Below are 14688 nucleotides of genomic sequence, written 5' to 3'. Positions count from 1 at the left end.
TGTGTTTGGAACATTATTCCAAAATTCATGCAGGTGGGAGCAAACGACTTGGAGGAATTCCTGAGAACCGAATGGAATGGTTTGGAACAGAAGTCTACCTAAAATCCAACAGAATTTGGATTTTAATGTATCTTCTCAAGGCTCTAAGAGCATGGGGATGTACAGTAAATTGGAAATAGATTATTGGAAACAGCTGATTTAATTTTATTTTTAATCTCTTTTGATCAAGGGGCTCACAAACCTCTGCAAGCCTGGACTGAGTCATATAACTCTGAAGGCAAAATACAAATTACAGCTCAGCTCCCAGGAGTTAATTCAGGAATTCCTGGGTGAAACGTGCAGGCTGAGGTTATGAAGACAATCAGAGCTCACTGTTGAAATAATTGCTGATAATCTATGAAATAATTTGAGGTTTTCACAGTGGAAACGAGCTGGAAACTACAGCAGTGCAGGGGTTTGGGTTAATAAATGTCCTCGGTGATGGGTGGCAGGAGAATCAGTTGGGATGTTCATAATTTCCTAAATTCTGCAGTTTGGCACAAATTGAGCACTGGGAGAAGGAAATTGGATTTTCATCACCATTGCCTATCAGGGATCAAGTCCTTTCTCCAAAGTCATGCAGGAAGTAAAATAAGACAGAGTAGCCCAAAGGTTCAGATCAGTGTTTAAATTTGTCCTTATCTGCTAATCTTGAATACCCATATCAGCCAAAATTAATTAAAAATAAAGGAAAAATAAGAGTGGAATTGTAACCATTTGCTGTGAAAATTGACATTTCCTTTGGAATCTTATGGAATTCCCAAACACTTCCACACACCAACCTCAAGCAACAGTATGTGAGCACAAAAACAGAGAACAGGAAATAAATTCCTTCCAGCTCAAAGACCAGAGAGCATCTCAATAATAGCTTGTTATTATTTAGTATCAGATAAAACCCAATAAAAGAGGAAAAAAATTAAAAAGAGAAGGTCAAGACTCATTTTCATCCCATTCATTTGTGTAAATCAACACAAATCCCAATTTCCCCCAAGGTTTCCAGCAATAACAAGACCTGGACACAAGTTTTGCAAAAGACAATTTTTTTTTTTTTGGTTATTTGTTTGGTTTTGTTTTTTTTTTTAAAGGAAAAAATAAGAAGGCTCTAAAATACTTAATTAACAAAAAAAAAAAAAAAAAAAAAGAAGAAAAATAAAACAACAAAAAGCACCTTTAGAAAGGGAGCAGGAGCAAAGCAAGCGGATGGAGAGCCTTGGGGGCAAACCAAGGCTCCCACCCAGCCACGGGGCTGCGGTGAAATGAACTCAAACCTCGGCTCAGTTTGGGGGCTGTGCGTGACAGGGACAGCAGGAGGGACCCTCCTTCCTTTTGGGGACCTCTGGGACGGCAGTGGGGACAGAGAGAAAAGAGAGGCAGAGACAGAGAGAGGCGAGTCCTGCGCAGGAGCCCTGCCCGGGAGGATGCGGCGCTGCAAGCGGAGGAGCCATGCGAGGACAGCGGCAGGGACAGTGCCACCGCGGGGGCTTGGCCAAGGGGACAGTGCCACTCTGGGGGCTTGGGGAAGGGGCACAGTGCCACTGTGGGGCTGGGGAAGGGGGGCAGTGTCACTGTGGGGCTGGGCTGCAGTTTGAGCCCCGGCACAGCCCCGCTGCTGGCGGATCCTGGCGCAGGCGGCCGTGGAAGGCACTGGAGGCCCCGAGCATCACTCGTGGGTGCTGCACGGCCTGGAGGCACAGCTGCTCCTGCCCTCGCTGCTCCAGCTCTCAGTGGAGGTAGGTGGGCTGGTTCCATCGGTACCAGGAGCTGTGGGCAGCGTGCAACAACAAATAAATGAATAAATGGATAAAAAGTTCCATCTCGGAGCGAAAATCATCCTGATTCTCAACCTCATCACAGACATATTTTATGAAAAATCCTTTCACCAGATCTTTTCTTCTGAGAAGCTTCAGCTTCTCCATGTTTTGCTGCTTTGGAATGTGATTTGGAGAATTATTAAATTGTTTTTACTCAATGACCAATGACAGCCACCTGTGTCGAGGCTCTGAGCAGCCACAAGATTTTATTGTCATTCCTTTCTATTCCTTTCAAGCCCCCTGATGAAATCCCTTCTTCTATCCTTTAGTATAGTTTTAATAGATCATTTTCTTTTAATATAATATATATCATAAAATAATAAATCAGCCTTCTGAAAGATGGAGTCAAGATTCTCATCTTTTCCCTTGTCCTTGGACCCTCAAACACCACCACACAACCTGACCTTGGTCAGCACATCCTGCAGAAATCACATCCTGCCACTCCTGAGCATCCCAGAATATCCTCAGCTGGAAGGGACCCACTTTTTTTTTTTTTTTTTTACACAAAATCTTTCAAACCTTTGGTACATTTAAACCTGGCATTGCATTTTGCACAGAACCTGTTTTTCTAAGATGTTGGATCAAATTCTGAAGCCTGACCACTTGGGTCAGACTCTGAGAACTTTCACAAGAAGCAATTTTGGGTTTTTTCCCCTCTAAGAGTCACAAACTAATAGATTTTGTATGAAGACAGGAATGGGGACACTTCCTAATATTTAAAATCTGGATTACAAATCCACATTTTACAGGTTGGGTCTAGCCCACAATCCAAGTCATTTGGCAATGCTTTCTCTTCCAATCAAGATATCTAGCTCAAATCCAAATATCTTGTTCAGATATCACCAAATCCAACTTACATACCCCAACAACCCCCCCCATCCTGTCCCTGAGAGGTCACACAGGAACACCCCACACTGCTGGAATCCCTAAGGGTTTTCCTGTTCTTCCTGGAGATCCCGGTGTTTTCCCCGATGCCCTGCGTTGGTTTGGGTTTTTTTTTTTTTGTGGGGTTTTTCAGCCTTACCCTGAAGAGTTGAAGCCAGAGGAGTTCATGGCAGCTTTGGAGTTGCTCTGGGCTGTGCCAGGGCTGCTGGCATGGAGGGCACTGCCAGGGGACGAGGGCCTGCTGGAGTTCCCTGGGGAGCACGAGGATGTCACTGTGAGGGACAGAGCACCGTGAGCCTGGCAGCTCCTCCTGCCCCAGCACGCCCACCCCATCCCTGTGCCCACCCCGTGGCTCCTTGACTCCAGCCTGGGGAAGGTGGAGGAGACCCAGGAATGTCCCCTGTTCCTGTATCTGGGAACTTCTGGTCTCCACAGAGATCTGACGTTGACCCACCTTTATCTGGCTCCTCTGATTCCCTGGCCTGGGCAAGGTGGGGGGAACCCAGCAATGTCCCCTGTTCCTGTATCTGGGAATCTCAGGTCTCCAAGCAGATCTGACACTGATCCACCCTTTATCTGGCTCTGATTCCCTGCCCTGCCCTGGGGAACATGGGGTACCCCAGGAATGTCCCCTGTTCCTGTATCTGGGAATCTCAGGTCTCCAAGCAGATCTGACACTGATCCACCCTTTATCTGGCTCTGATTCCCTGCTCCTGCCCTGGGGAAGGTGGGAGACCCCAGAAACATCCTCTGTTCCTGTATCTGGGAATTTCTGGCCTCCAAGGAGATCTGACTCTAACGCACCCTTTTATTTGGCCCTCCTGATTACCTGGCCTGGGGAAGGTGGGGGGGACCACAGGAATGTCCCCTGTTCCTCTATCTGGCAATCTCTGATCTTCACAGAGATCTGACACTGACCCATCCTTTATCTGGCTCTGATTCCCTGCCCTGAGCAAGGTGGGGGGGATCCCAGAAATATCCCCTGTTCCTGTATCTGGGAATTTTTGTTTTCCACAGAGATCTCACTCTAATCCTTTATCCTTTACCTGGCTCTGATTCCCTGCCTGGGGATGATGGGGAACCCCAAGAATGTCCCCTGTTCCTATATCTGGGAATTTTGGTGTCCACGGAGATCTGACTCTAACCCACCCTTTATGTGGTTCCTCTGATTCCCTGCCCTGAGGAACCCCAGGAACATCCCCTGTTCCCCTATTTGGGAATCTCAGCTCTCCAAGGAGATCTCACTCTAACCCACCCTTTATCTGGCTCTGATTCCCTGCCCTGGGGAAGTTGGGGGACCCCAGGAATGTCCCTGTTCCTCTGTCTGGGTATTTCTATCTCCACCCTTTATCCTCATCCTTAATCTGGTCTCCACCCCTAGAGATCTGACTCTAACCCACCCTTTATTTGGCTCCAGTTGTGCCTGGCTCCCAAACCTGACCACCCCAGCCCAGGATTCTGTGGAAATGTCCTTTTGCCCGGTGTTTTCCATGGTTTCACCCCACCCCACAGCACAGCTGGGCTGTTCTAGCCACATCCCCTGGCCCAAGCCAGGGCTCTGACTGAGATTATCCTGCAGACGTGACCCAGAAATGGAGGGGTCAGGGAGAAGAGGACAAAGGAGGGAAGGGAGGGTCCCCAAGGCTCACCAGTCCCAGGCATGGTGCTGTGCACGGGATTGACGGAGAGGGGCCCCAAGGAGCCTGAGGTAGAGACCTGGGCAGGAACAGAGGCACTGAGAGGGGAGAAATCACACCCTGCACTCCCTTCGCAGCCCCCTGCATTCCAAAAGCCAGGAACTGCAGAATCTGAATTTCATCTTGGATTTCTGAAATTCTATCTCTTATCCACTGAGGAGGCTCCTGCCGCTTTTAAATGGCAAAGGCACCAAGCAACTCTTAAATGAAGCAGCAGAAAAGGAGCTAAATTGATATCAGTGCGTGCCATTCCTCATCTCCCATTAATTTGGGAAAGATTTCCTTCATCAATCTCAAGGGGAAAAGCTTTGGGATGGCATCATGATTTGACTAAATTATCTTACAATTAAACTAATCAATTCCTCCTAGGAAACTTGTCTTTTCTTTCCAGTGTTTGCAATAAACAGAATTATCGCTTAATGAATTGTTATAATTTAGCTGATTGTTTTCAATGGATGGAATAATAATAAATTATATTCATGTAAATAATAAATTATACATATATGTCATATCTATATTATATATATATAAAAAAAAAATTCTGAATGAGATTCCACTCGGGGCTGAATCCCAAGCCCCTCACCATCCCTTTCTTGGGAAAGATTTTTCTTCATTAATCTCAAGAGGAAAAGCTTTGGGATACCATCATGATTTGACTCAATTATCCTAATCAATTCCTCCTAGGAAATTTTTCTTTCTAGTGTTTTTAATAAACAGAATTATCGCTTAATGAATCATCATAATTTAGCTGATTATTATTCTATCCATTGAAAACAATAAATTATATATATATATATGGATAGCATCATGATTTGACTAAATTAGTTATCCTACAATTAAACGAATCAATTCCTCCTTGGAAACTTTTCTTTCTAGTGTTTTCAATAAACAGAATTATCACTTAATGAACTGCTATAATTTAGCGGATTGTTTTCAATGGATGGCATAATAATAAATTATACATATATATAATTAATAAATTATATATATCTTATATATATAATTAATAAATTATATATATATATATATATATATATATATATATATATATATATATATATATATATATATATATATCAAACACAATTATATATGTATATATAAATAATAAATTCTGGGTGAGATTCCACTCAGGTGGCTGAATCCCAAATCCCTCACCCTCCCTTTCTTGGGAAAGACTTTCCTTCATCAATCTCAAGGGGAAAAGCTTTGGGATAGCATCATGATTTGACAAATTATCCGACAATTAAACTAATCAACTCCTCCTAGGGAACTTCTCTTTTCTTTCCAATGTTTTCAACAAACAGAATCATCACTTAATTTCTTTTCTTTCCGCTTTTTTCAATAAACAGAATTATCGCTTAATGAATTGTTATAATTTAGCTGATTGTTTTCAATGGAGGGAATAAAAATAATTATATAAATAATTATATGAATTATATAAAATAATTATATAAATAATTATATATATAAAATTATATATATAAATTTTTATATATATATTATATATATAAAATGTTTATATAATTATATAATTATATAAAAATAATTATATAAATAATTATATATATAAAAATAATAAATTCTGGGTGGGATTGCAGTCAGGTGGCTGCATCCCAAGCCCCCTCACCAGTCTGGAGTTGTAGATGGGTGATTTGATGGGGGATGGCATGGGGCAGCTGATCCGCTTCTCCTTCTGGCGCCGGTTGCAGAACCAGACCCGAACCACTTCCTTCTCCATGGAGAGCTGCTCTGCTATCAAGGAGATCTCCTCTGAGCTGGGCTTGGGGTTCTGCTGAGAGAGACAAAAGGTTAAAAAGCCCCCAAAAAACCCCAATAAATCTGCTCTGAACTGGGTTTGGGGGTCTGTTGAGAGAGGCAGCAGGTTAAAAAAACCCCAAAGAACGCAAGGAGATCTCTGAACTGCAATCTCCAAACAGAGATCTCTCAGCTGGGATCTCTGGGCTTGGGGCTCTGCTGAGAGAGGCAGCAGGTTAAAAAAAGCCCCAAAAAGCACAAGGAATTCTCTGAACTGGGACCTCTGGGCTTGGGATTCTGCTGAGAGGGGCAGCAGGTTAAAAAAGCCCCCAAAACCCCCAACAAATCTGCTCTGAACTGGGTTTGGGGGTCTGTGGAGAGAGGCAAAAGGTTTAAAAGCCCCAAAGAACACAGGGAGATCTCTGAGCTGGGCCTGGGGTTCTGCTGAGAAAGGCAGGAGGTTTAAGAGCTCCAAAGAACACAAGGAAATCTCTGAACTGGGATCTCTGGGCTTGAGGTTCTGCTGAGACAGGCAGGAGGGTAAAACAAACCCAAAAAGCACAAGGAAATCTCTGAGCTGGGCTTGGGGTTCTGCCGACAGAGGCAAAAGGTTTAAAAGCCCCAAATAACAACACAAGGGCATCTCTGAACTGGGATCTCTGGGCTTGGGGTTCTGCTGAGAGAGGCAGGAGGTTAAAAAGCCCCAAAATTCACAAGGAAGTCTCAGAACTGGGCTTGGAGTTCTGCTGAGAGAAGCAGGAGGTTTAAAAGCCCAAAAAGCATCAGGGGCTGCCGGGAGGACAAGGGTGGGGTTGGCTGCGGGCTGGGAGGGGACAAAAGCCCTGTCTGAGTCTGAGGGCAAATATTTGGGTGAGAGATTATGTTCTGTGGAGCACGAAGTGCCTCAGGTTCCACATCAGCCCTCCCAGAGTCGGGGGGGGAAATGAATCACAGCTCCTGCCCCTGGTATTGCACAAATCTCTTCCCTCTTTGAGCTCAACAGCACCAAAATCAGAGCTGGGCTCGCCTCAACCTGGTGGCCCTGCCACCATCCAGGGGACAGGAGGTCACAAAAGTCACTGCCTGTCCCTCCCCTTTCTCATTTAGAAAGGGAAATAACCTTTCTAGAGGTTATTTCTAAAGAGCCCACCCTGCCCTGAGTCATTTATTTTCATTCCTTTTGGCTCTGTGGGGTTTGCTCAGAGTTGAAGCTCAGAAATGTCAAAGCCACCGGGCACAGAGGTGGATAATATAATCTACCAAGATAATATTCCCATTGCAGGAATTGCCTTCTACCAGCTAAAAATGAGCTGCTAAAATGATCTGATGAGGACTGAGCAAGTTTTGATAGGAGGGAAAAAACAAGGAAAAACAAGCTCAGGAACAGTTTTGATTTGAGAAGTTTCCAAGGCACAGTTTAGTCCTATTGATTAAAGCTCTCTTTGATGCCTGTAGTGATTTTTCCTGAAATTCTTGGAGCTTAAAAAGTAGAAGGGTTCAACTTTTGAATGGGTTCAGGAAAAACATTTGGAGCAAGAAGTTCTGGGGTCTCAGAAGAGCTGCTCAATGGGACATTGTGGCCACAGAGCTCCTGTGACACTTCTGCAACTCACACAGAACAGAACTGGGTGCAGAGATCAGCTTTGGCCCCAGTGATAATGGGGAAATATGGTGCTAAAATTGTAATTCCCTTAGAATAACATTCAACAGGGAAATAATTGGGAATTTCTTTAGGTTTAACACTTTACCTGTTAAGTCCTTCAAGCATTCTTTTAACCTACTCTCAAATAATTGGGAACTCCTTTGGGTTTAACACTTTCTTTTTGCTTCTTCAACCTGATATCAAATAAATACCCCCAAAAAACCTCTTTTCTTGAGAGGACTCAGTGTCCCAGGCTTGCAAATGCCAGGCTGAGGGAGAGAAGGATTTTCCCCTCACATCTTGGAATCTCTTCTCCAGCGTGGAGCGGATGTTGGTCTCAATGCTGGTCCTCTTCTTCCTTTTCCGTCCAAACATCTCGTTCACTGAGGGGTAGGAGTTGGGGGTGCTCATGGAGGAATCCAAAGGAGCAGATTCTGAGGGAGGAGGGAGGGGAAAATGAGATATCCAAGAAGATAATGAGTTGTTTTCATTCCCAGATGCTTCCTATGAAAGTAGCTGGTGTCTTCTAAAATAAATTAAATTAATTTAAAGGTGCCTTCTAAAATAGATTAATTGTGGATTGTGGATCCTCCCTCTGATGATGATTAAAATTGCTCCAAATCCATCAACGAGCTTGCCCAAATCAAAGAAGAAAAATGTTTTAACCCACACACTGTTTTTCCTTTGTGATTCTGATTCCCAGCCTGCTCTGACAGGGACACCAGGAGCGTTCCAATAAATTCATTTCTCACAGAAAAGGATGTGACCAAAGCATTTGGCTCGGGGTGGCTGAGATGTGACCGATGGCTCAGACATCCTGAAGGGTGAGGTCAGCACAGGACACCACCCCAAACCCTGCTGCCCCAGGGGATTCCCCTCTCACTGAAATCCTTCCTTTTCCAGCTGCTCCCCCTGGCCTGGTCCCTCAGCAGCTGCTCCCACAGCGAGGGGCTGAAGGGGTTTGAGGGTCCTGGATGGATCCTCTCCTGCTGCTGGTGATGCCTCAGGTTTCAGATTTTATATTTTTGATTTTCAGGTGTCAGCTTTTCTATTTTTCAGACTTTCAGGTGTCAGCTTTTCTATTTTTCAGACTTTCAGGTTTCAGCTTTTCTATTTTTCAGGTTCTGTGCTGCTTTAGTGTGTTGGTCTGGGTTCACATCAGGGGATGCTGAGCTCTGTGCACAGAGCAGGGAGACAAAACAATTCCTGCTCCAGCTGGGCACCAAGGACAAATGACCCAAATCTCAGCCCAGGAGCACAAACACCGTGGGCTGGAGAGAGAAAAACAAGCAGGGTGGGACTGCCTGGGCTAAAGCTCGGATGGGACAATGAACTGCAAGGTGCAAATGGAGCAGAACTGATCCCAGGGAGAGACCCCGGGAGCACTCGTGCATTTTGGGGCCATTTTGGGTCATCTTGGGTTCATTTTGTGACCATGTTGGTTCATCTCGGGTGCAGCCCTGGCTGGGCTCTTGTGCTGCCCCAGGTGCATCCATTGAGGAGATTTTAATAAATCCCTGCTTTATTCTTTAGCTCTGTCTAATCTCTGTTCCAGCTCAGCCTTCCCAAGGCACCAGTGGCATTTCTGCCCTGCTGTCACCCACCTGCATCACTGAGCCACTTCTCCAGCAGGGGCTTGAGCTTGCACATGTTCTTGAAGCTCAGGTTGAGAGCCTCGAAGCGGGAGATCGTGGTCTGGCTGAAGTCATTGCCGTAGAGCTTCCCCATGGCCAGGCCAACGTCCCCCTGCCAGGGACACCCAAACCCCACAGTGAGCACAGGGAAACCCCTCCCAGCTGTCCCAGCCCCAGCAGAATCACAGAGGCACACAATTAACCAGCCTGGAGAGGGCCTCTCAAGCTGAACCAAGGTTGGATATCAGGAAAAAGGTTTTAGAGAAAAACTGATAGAGTTCTGGAATGTTCTGCCCGGGGAGGTGGTGGAGTCACCATCCCTGGGTGTGTTTGACAAAGCCTGGATGTGGCATGGTTTAGGTGAGGTGTTGTGGCTGGGTTGGATTTGATGATCTTGAAGGTCTCATCCAACCTGGTGATGCTGTGACTCTGTGACCTTTGAGATCATTGAGTCCAACCTATGATCCAACACCTCCTCATCAAATAAACCCTGGCACTGAGTGCCACGTCCAGTGACTCTGCCGCTTCCTTGGGCAGGTGACTCCAGAGCCCAATCATTCTTTCAGTGAAGGATTTATTCCTCTTGTAGCCTAAACTTCCCCTCAGGCTGCTGCCAGCATAGCTTCAGCCTTGCTTCCATGACCTGCCTGCCAGGGAAAGGGGATTGATTCCCCCCAGGAGTCTGCCCCCACCTCTGAATATTGGAAAATGTGCAGACATCGAGGTTATGGTGGTGAGGTGCTAGGATGGGTTTTTCTCTTTGTGAATTTGGAAGGGAATGCTGCAAAATAACCCAAATTTACCTAACCCAGCCTTTCCTTCACCCACAGATGTCACCCTGTTTTTTTTAAGATTTTCTAAGCCTTCTGATATTGATATTCTTGTAGTGAACTTTCTCACACACTTTCTGTAAATAAATCCTTGTTTTGCATTCTTTTATGGAGGAGGAGAAAGTTGATGGACTGTTGGTTTGTCCAGTGTCATTGGAGAGGTGGCACTGTCACCCTCCAATCCACTATCACTCTTAGAAAACTATAAATGCTAAAATCAGAAAATAAACTTTCCAATCCACTGTCACTCTTAGAAAACTATAAATATTAAAATCAGAAATAAACTTCCCCTTTTCCTCACCTTGAGAGCAGCGGTGTGCGCTTGTGTTTTTTCGCGTCCTATAGCGACACACAGCTCTGCCCCAAATTCCCCCCATCCCCTCCCTCTCACCTGTGTGAACCCCAGCTTGATCCTCCTTTGTTTGAAAGTCTTTGCAAACTTCTCCAGCTCCTCCAGGTCGCTGGGCTCCTCAGATGCCCCTGCTGGGGCCAGGTGCTTTGCCACCTGCAGGTGCTGGGGGACGTCCAGGTGGGGCTCAACCGAGGAGCCAGGCAGGCCAGAGCGACCCACAGCCTGTCCAAAACACCCCAAAAAACATGCTCAGGGTCACAGAAATAAAAAAAAACCAGAATGTTTCCTGGGCCATCTGCCCTCCCTAGAGCAGCAGGGGGAGTTTGGCACGCCCTCAGGTGTGTTCTTATGTGACTGTGCTCACAGGGGTTTTCAGGTGAGGGAAGAGATGAGAATGTTGACTCCATGTTCAGAAGGCTTGGTTTATTATTTTATGATATATATTACATTAAAACTATGCTAAAAGAATAGAAGAAAAAGTTCTCATCAAAAGGCTGGCTAAGAATAGGGAAAAAAAAAGAATGATAAAGGTTTGTGGCTCAGACTCTCTGTCTGAGCTGACTGTGATTGGCCATTAATTAGAAACAACCCCATGAGACCAATCCCAGATGCACCTGTTGCATTCCACAGCAGCAGATAACCATTGTTTGCATTTTGTTCCTGAGGCCTCCCAGCTTCTCAAGAAGAAAAAAAATCTCAAGAAAAGGATTTTCATGAAAGGATGTCTGCGACATTCTTACCCACCCTCAGGTGTGTTCTTACCTGTGAGGCCAGGCTGGGTCCGGGCTGGGAGAGGAGGAGGCTGCCCTGCTGCTGAGGGAAGGAGAGGAGGTTTGGCTGCAAAGCTGAGGAGATAAAAAAAGAGACATTTCTGGTCAGTGAACACCCCCAGGGAAGCTCGGAGTGCGAAGCTCCATTTGTTATTTCTTGCCCAAAATATAAGAATTTCAGCCCTTAGGAACGTGTCTGGCTCTGAGTGGATTATGAGAAATAAAAGGTTCTTCCCGTGGCTTTTGAGCCTGCAAGGGATCATTACAATAATGGGAGAAGTGAAATATCTCATTTGCTGATCCCTGCGTGTCACTCATCACACTCAGGCATTTTAGACACCTCTAATCTTGATTTTAGGTGCCAAGCAGCAGAGAATTTTCTACATCCTTCCTGGGGATTTCTCGCAGTTCTTAATTATTGCAGCACTTAGAAAAATGGACATCTTAGTTCCAATATAAGCCCTTGTGACTCCAACTTTCAGCCACTTGATCTTGCTAAAAAAACCTTGATCCTCCAGCTAATCTCATGAGCCCTCCCACTCTGCTCTCAATTCTACATTTCATTTTCAAATGTCATTTGGAGGCCTTCTGACCCCTTCTTTCCTACCCTACTGTATTTCAAATAAATTGAATTTCTTTCAGAACGTCGCAGCTGACACGAAATGATGAAAGGAAGAAAGAAGGGAAATCCATAAACCCAACAAAAAATGGGATTTATGGAGAGGGTGTAATTGCTTCCTTGACAAACTGCCAAGTACAAGCCTATATCTCTTAGAGGGAATGTCCTACAGGATTAGGTTGTGTAGTTCCCCAGAAATTTAGTTGGTTTCAAGTCCATTGTGAGTGAAACCTATAGAATTTAGTGAGGATTTATAGCCTTGCACAGAGCAGTCAATATATTTAATTGATTATAACTGACAATTACAGGGAGATCCGTAGAAATTTATGGACTTCTGCTAATAAAAAGGAAAACAGATAATCTCCAAAATCAATCACTGCCCCCCTCTCTGCCTTTTCTTATTTAATTTAGATCTGATGTGCAAAATCCCATTTATTTACTCAGGCTGGGTTTGGAATAAGATTTCCCTAACGCTGGAACAACTTCAAATTTCACATCCAGGCTGGTAATGAGGTGCTCATTTTTAGCAGTGCAGGTAATTAATCACTGCAATGGCTTTGCCTTGGGACATGGCAGATGCTCTGTCATTTGGAGTCTTTAAAATCATGATTGAACACCTCAGCTCTGAGGGAAAATGAAGGCTGGGTTCAGGAATCACCGGTCTGACAGCTGAGATGGAGATTTCAGCAGCGACGTTCAGGCTGACAGGATTCCCAAAATCTCCTTGGCTGCTCATTCCCATCCTTACAGACTCTCCCACCCCTGACTCAGGTGTTTGGTTTCACTGGGAATAAGAGCTGGGAGTTGATCTGACAGCTTCAAAACACAAACAAACCGAAATTCATATTCTTGTGGGAAAGGTTCAGCCCCCAGCCAAGCCCCAAAATCCGTTTATGGACCCACAGTCCAAAATCAGGAGACACTCAGGGCATTCCCTGATGGCCACAGGGACAATTCTGGAATACTGGAAGAAGAAAACTCCACTTGAACCAAATTCCACTTCATTCCCTGATGGCCCCAAAGACAATTCTGGAATATTTTCTGCCTTTCTTCAGGAGGAAGAAAACTCCACTTGAACCAAATTCCTCTCCATTTTCACTCCCCACTGGCTGTGCATGCATGTGGCAAAAGGATCATTAAACCCTGGCAATCAGCCATACAAAGTGCACAAAAATCCAGCTCCTGGCCAGAATATCCAGCCCTGGTCAAGCCTGGAACTGGAAGGGGTCACGAGCAAACAGAGCTGCCAAAAAAAATCACTGAACAGATAAATTCCAATCTCTCCAAGGCAGCAAGTTCTGCTTTGCAGTAAAAGATGTTTATTATTCATGAATAAAAGCAAGGCAGCAATGAATAGATTGTCCTGACCATATTTCAAACAAACAAATTCAAAATTACTTGTAAATATACATCAAGTATCTTTATCCATCACTCAGTGTCATTTGGCAGAGAGGAGAATTTATATCCTGTCAGGAAGAAATAAATTCCCCACTTGCTTTTGGAGTGTGTGAAGCAGAGGGCTCAAGCTGCAGAGATTTAATGTTATAATCCTGAATTTTAGTTCGTGTGGAGGGAGATCTGTGCTGGGATAAATCAAAGCACGAGCAAAGGATCCAAATCCCCTTGGATCTGTCAGGTTACGAATTAAAGCCTGAAACATCCCCGGGGTGGGAGAAATGCTGGAAGAATATTGGGGGTAAAAACAGAATTACAGGGAGTTTCTCAAGCACACAGTGAGTCCTCAATGCCTTTCTGGAGCTGATTTTGGCAGCAGGGAATATCCAAATATCCAAACCTCTCCCTCTCATCCCAGAGCTGCTCCTTCCCTGCAATTCCCCTCCCTCCAAACGATCGGCCCGAGCTCTGATGAGCTTTCTGCGATTAATGAGGAGCGGGAGGGAGCAGCTCCTCGGCTGCTCTGCGGGAATTCCAGGCTGCGAGCGCTGCCTGGCCCCAAGGTGGCACTCGAGGAGCGCAAGAAGTGCCACAGCATCTCCCGCGTGGATTTGGGATCATCCCGGGCAGCATCACCCTGGGAAAAACCTCCACCAGAAGGGAGGTGTTTAAATATTTATCCATCTCTGTCGCTTTATATTTCTATGTTTTTATTTTCTATATTTTTATTTTCTATATTTTTATTTTCTATATTTTTATTTTCTATATTTTTATTTTCTATATTTTTATTTTCTATATTTTTATTTTCTATATTTTTATTTTCTATATTTTTATTTTCTATATTTTTATTTTCTATATTTTTATTTTCTATATTTTTCTATCCATTTGTGACCTGCAGTTCTTTATTGCATAGCTCTAAACTCCACACACAGTGGGAGCTGCTGCTTCCCCATTTTGGACAGACACAACAATTCCTCTCCAGGATTTCAGCTTTTCTATTTTCCTTCTATTTGAAAGAGATTATATGATATTTAATACTAATGCTACTACTACTACCAATAATAATAAATTATATTTAATGACAGTATATTATTATATTTTCTATCTACTTGTAATCCTGCAGTTCTTTAGTTTGTAACTCTGAACTCCATATCCAGTGTGAGCTGCTGCTCTCCCATTCTGGGCAGACACAACAATTCCTCTCCAGGATTTCAGCTTTTCTATTTTCCATCTATTTGAAAGAGATGATATTATAT

The 14688-nt window shown here is 44.5% G+C and overlaps 1 protein-coding gene across 1 annotated transcript in view; it reads right to left on the bottom strand.

The window, feature by feature from the left end:
- Positions 1–1140: 1140 nt before the first annotated feature.
- Positions 1141–14688, bottom strand: part of POU2F3 (POU class 2 homeobox 3) — a 51137-nt gene continuing 37589 nt past the window's right edge. Inside the window, 8 exon segments of the mRNA XM_063178448.1 lie at positions 1141–1800; positions 2875–3007; positions 4385–4451; positions 6063–6224; positions 8130–8266; positions 9437–9578; positions 10688–10870; positions 11411–11493. Of these exon segments, the coding sequence (XP_063034518.1) occupies positions 1761–1800; positions 2875–3007; positions 4385–4451; positions 6063–6224; positions 8130–8266; positions 9437–9578; positions 10688–10870; positions 11411–11493 (947 nt within the window). The 3' untranslated portion in view covers positions 1141–1760.

This window comes from Melospiza melodia, chromosome 29 (assembly GCF_035770615.1).
Source record: "Melospiza melodia melodia isolate bMelMel2 chromosome 29, bMelMel2.pri, whole genome shotgun sequence".
NCBI classification, from domain to species: domain Eukaryota; kingdom Metazoa; phylum Chordata; class Aves; order Passeriformes; family Passerellidae; genus Melospiza; species Melospiza melodia.
This window is presented reverse-complemented; position numbering and strand designations above follow the sequence as displayed.